Here is a 4228-nt window from a genome sequence, read left to right on the forward strand (position 1 = left end):
ACACAACAACACACACACACACACGCAACAAAACAAAAAAGGTACGAGCACAAACAAAATGCCAAAGCACACAGATCTCATAGTCACACACACACACACATGCACACATGCACACCAGAGACAGAGACACACCTGTGGAGAGAGGGACCGCGCCCCTTCACCAGGAACACCACAAAGGCCGAATCGAACGGCTGCGAGTACAACTCGCCTACGGGTTTGAAGCCCGCACCCAGCACCAGCTGAGCTCATCGTGGCACACACCACCCCTCCTCCACCACAGCCCCGCACAAAGGAGCCCAGGGCGCTCCAAGGCCATCACCACTACACTACGCCCTATTAGAATAGCAACACACAGGAGAAAAGCAACAACAAAAGGCGTGATTATGAACTGGCAATGAAGGGGGATCAGACATGGTTGGGGAGGGCAGTGAGCAGTGCTCGCAGCGACAGGTGGATAAAAAACTTCTCTGTCAGTTGCAACAACGCACGTTGCAGAGGGAGGCATGCACGGCACCCACACCCCCAGTAAATGTCACATTCGGAAACAAATTAATAATAAAAAAAAATATGCAAAAGGTAAAACAGCGAAGGATCAATCAACAAAATGAATGTGACAAACGATAACCAAACCCTTTTACCGCCACTGTGGAGAGATCCAGCAGCATCACGGGAGAGAATCCGTTTGGCCGCTGATGCCGGGTCGAGGCATCAACGCCATGGCCCCCTCCGTTGTGAAGATGGTAGTTAAAATCCACTCCTGGATCTGCTGTGAAAGTGTCCCTGCACCGTCACGCACGCCTCGAAGAGTGTCCACGCACCGCTCCACGGAGGGCGCGGGCCTCGTGCTGAGCCAGGGAACCACGTGACCCTGCAGTAGCCCATGGTGCGCCTCATTCCGTTTCTGCCGCCCAATTAGCTCCGACTCAGAAACCTCAAGAGCGCCCAGCACCGCCTCAAAGCTCTGCTCCAACGCAGGAATGCCGCGCTGAACAGGTGAGGCTTGGTCACGCCTCACATCTTCAGCCGCAACGGCAGTGGCGTCGACGCCGCAGGACAGTTGCTGCAAACCATTCGTTACGTTGGCTCGCCAATCGCGAAAAACCGCAGCGAGGTCCCCTGTGACGCTGTTTTTACAGACCGCTGATTCTGATCGGTCCTCTCTCGGACCGGCAGCTATGTACTCCACAGTGAAGCAGCGCGGTGCGTCTCCGCCTGTGCCACCTGCCTCGCTGCCAAGGTGCCAACTCACCCATGGCAGCACGTGGAGAGCCACCACACCGGTGATCGCCTCACGGTGGCGAAGCCACGTCTCTGTCGCGGCCACCAACACCTCCATGGCACGCCGGGCCATTTCCTCTTCGTCCGCCACATCCTCATCCTCCGTCCAGCCGTTCCGCATCAGCACCTGCCCAGCCCTAGCAACGGCACTCAACTTTATCTGCACATGAATGATGAAGTCCGTGTTCCAGCCACGAGCCTTAAGCTCACTAAAAAGAGGTCCGTCGTCGACGCGTTTGCTGGAAAGTTCGGCGCCGCAGACTGGCGCCCACACACGCTCAAGAAACCGCAGCGAGGTGACGGTGTACAACGGCACCTCCCGACGCACGGGGGCAAGCGCATCGCCCGTCGCCTCAAACCCCGTCAAGTCCCGCAACGTTGTGAGGAGAGAGGCGAGCAGCGAGGTGGGTGGCAGCCACTTTGTGTGGTCCGGCTCGCCTCTGGTGAGATCGATGTCCCACCAGTGGACAACGTTGTGCGGGACGTAGCCGTGGTTCTCCGCAGGCGAAACGAGAGGCGCCATGGTGCGCCGTACAAGCGCGGCCTCCTCCTCATCCTCCTCTTCCTCCTCGTCACTATCACCAACGCACACGTCCAGCAGCACATTCTCTACACCCTCCACGACGCGCTGCATCGCCTTCTCCACCACCTTCTCCCACCACGGCAACCGCATCCCAAACACAGGCGAGTCCAGCAGCACCGCCTCTGCCGTGGGACGCTCCGCAGGGTTCAGTGCCATCATGGAATCGATGAGGCTCAGAAACTCCACGGAGAGCTCTCGCACCCGCAGGTGCCTCGCCATCAATTGGACAGCCGGAGAAAAGACCCAGGCGGGCCACCCACCTGAACTCTCACACTCCCCACCATTGGGGGCCTCGTCAGCCACTGTCGTGTAGTGCGTGTAGGCACCCTGCTCAAACCCCCCGTCGGCACCAGCACTCCGCCCCGCGAGCTGCTCCTGTGCGAGACGAAGGGCGCCATCATCCAAGAGAGGAACTTGCTTCAGCATCACCAGCGTCGGGTACTCCCCGCGCGCCACCCGGAACTGAGCCGCCATCGCCGAATCGGTAGCCGCGGAAAAATTGGTTGAAAAAACAGCAGCCATACCATCCTCCATGCTCGCCGCACCACATGTGACAAACACGTAAAAAAGCGCCGCGGTGCTCCACACGTCGGAGGCGTAGGAATAAGCGCATCGCCTGCGGTAGCCCCAGTATCGCGCAATCTCAGGGGGGCAGTACGCGCCCGACCCAATCACCGTCCGCTCCGTTTCGCAGTTTGAGTCCGCTATCAACGCAGAGATGCCAAAGTCCACAAAGAACAACTCCGTGTCGCTCTCCCACGCTGTAGAGGCACGCCGGCGCACAAGGATATTCGATGGCTTGATGTCACGATGGATCACGCCTCCCTTGTGCAAGCACGCCAACCCTCGCAGTAACTGCCCGAGCCAACAAGCCAGATGCTCCTCCGCAATGTGACACGCGCGACGCTTGAACAAATCCCCAAGCGTGCCGCCGGCACCCAACTCCATCAACATGTGGGCGCCACCGGCAGTTTGTGATGACACGGAGTGCAGGGCAAACGAGGCCACGTCTCCAGTCTTCCCCGCAGCCCCCGGCGACAACAGCACGCCGTAGCACCGCGAAATGTGAGGATGAGGTGGAAGAGCGGCGGCCACGCGTGCCTCACGGAAAATATCGTCAAACCCAGGAAAGTGCGATGCAACTACTCCAGATTTCGTGCCAGAGAACGCCTGGCGCAGCGCCGCCAACGCAGCCTCGTCTCCATCCCGCAACCCCATCGGGGCACATGCAGCGGGATGCAGCGGACGCGTCACACTCTTCGCAGCAAAAAAACGCGTTGGGTACACCCGGCTCTGCACAAGTTGCACCGTGCCGAAACTGCCATTGCCAATGGGACAAAGAAAATCAAAGGGGCAGGTGTGGGCGTCGTCGCACGCGAAGCACGCTCGTCGACTGTGTGTCCCGCGAAGATCACTGGAGGGCGGCGAACAAGGACCAACGGCAGAGCACATCTCTCGGAGCGCATCCCGAGTCAGCTGCAGCAGCGGGCAGTCCACAGGCACACCCGTCGGCCTCCGCGCCTCGTCGGGTGCCACAAGCGGAACCACAGCGCCCCACCTAAAGCATGCAACCCGATCAACCAGCGCGTCACACCATGGCAGCGTCGCGCCGCGAGAATGATCCGAGACATTCAACAGCATCTGTGAGCAGCCACCCCCGCCTCCCTCCAGTTTTCTTGCCTTACTTACCGCACCGCGCCGCCCACCAGCAGAAAAAGAGAAAGGCACCACATAGTTCACACAAACACAAACAGGACACCAGGCAGACACAACAACCACACACACACACACGCAAACAAAAACAAAAAAGGTACGAGCACAAACAAAATGCCAAAGCACACAGATCTCATAGTCACACACACACACACATGCACACATGCACACCAGAGACAGAGACACACCTGTGGAGAGAGGGACCGCGCCCCTTCACCAGGAACACCACAAAGGCCGAATCGAACGGCTGCGAGTACAACTCGCCTACGGGTTTGAAGCCCGCACCCAGCACCAGCTGAGCTCATCGTGGCACACACCACCCCTCCTCCACCACAGCCTTACACGATCATTTTTAACCTTTAACTGTTTGTTGTTGTTGTACGCTATCAGTCTTTCCCAGCCGCGGCAGAGGTCGTTTGCGGGAGCAGGGTGCAGTCCAAACGATTTGCATAACTCCAGTGAAGTGTCGCTGCCAGGAATGGTGAAGCCTCAAAGAAAAAAAAAAAATTATAGAGAAGGTGCAACCAGAAAAGTTGTGTGTGTGTGGGTGATTGTTGCGGGGAGCAAACGTACAGAACGGCGTCGTGGGGCTGGTTGTAAGGGTCATAAAAAAAAAAATTACAACAAGAAAAAAATAATAATTAATAATAACGT

At 57.8% G+C, this 4228-nt stretch overlaps 1 protein-coding gene across 1 annotated transcript, besides 3 other annotated features; it reads right to left on the reverse strand.

The window, feature by feature from the left end:
* Positions 1–132: a microsatellite.
* Positions 133–664: 532 nt separating this feature from the next.
* TraAM80_07850 (putative serine/threonine protein kinase) lies at positions 665–3502 on the reverse strand (the record flags this gene model as incomplete). Its single annotated transcript, XM_029384623.1, has 1 exon — positions 665–3502. The coding sequence occupies one exon, from the start codon at positions 3500–3502 to the stop codon at positions 665–667; it is 2838 nt and encodes a 945-aa protein (XP_029235532.1).
* A 96-nt stretch (positions 3503–3598) lies between these two features.
* Positions 3599–3762: a microsatellite.
* A 417-nt stretch (positions 3763–4179) lies between these two features.
* Positions 4180–4225: a microsatellite.
* Positions 4226–4228: the final 3 nt, after the last annotated feature.

Source organism: Trypanosoma rangeli (genome assembly GCF_003719475.1).
Source record: "Trypanosoma rangeli strain AM80 chromosome Unknown Tra_15.4_contig_00349, whole genome shotgun sequence".
Taxonomy (NCBI): domain Eukaryota; phylum Euglenozoa; class Kinetoplastea; order Trypanosomatida; family Trypanosomatidae; genus Trypanosoma; species Trypanosoma rangeli.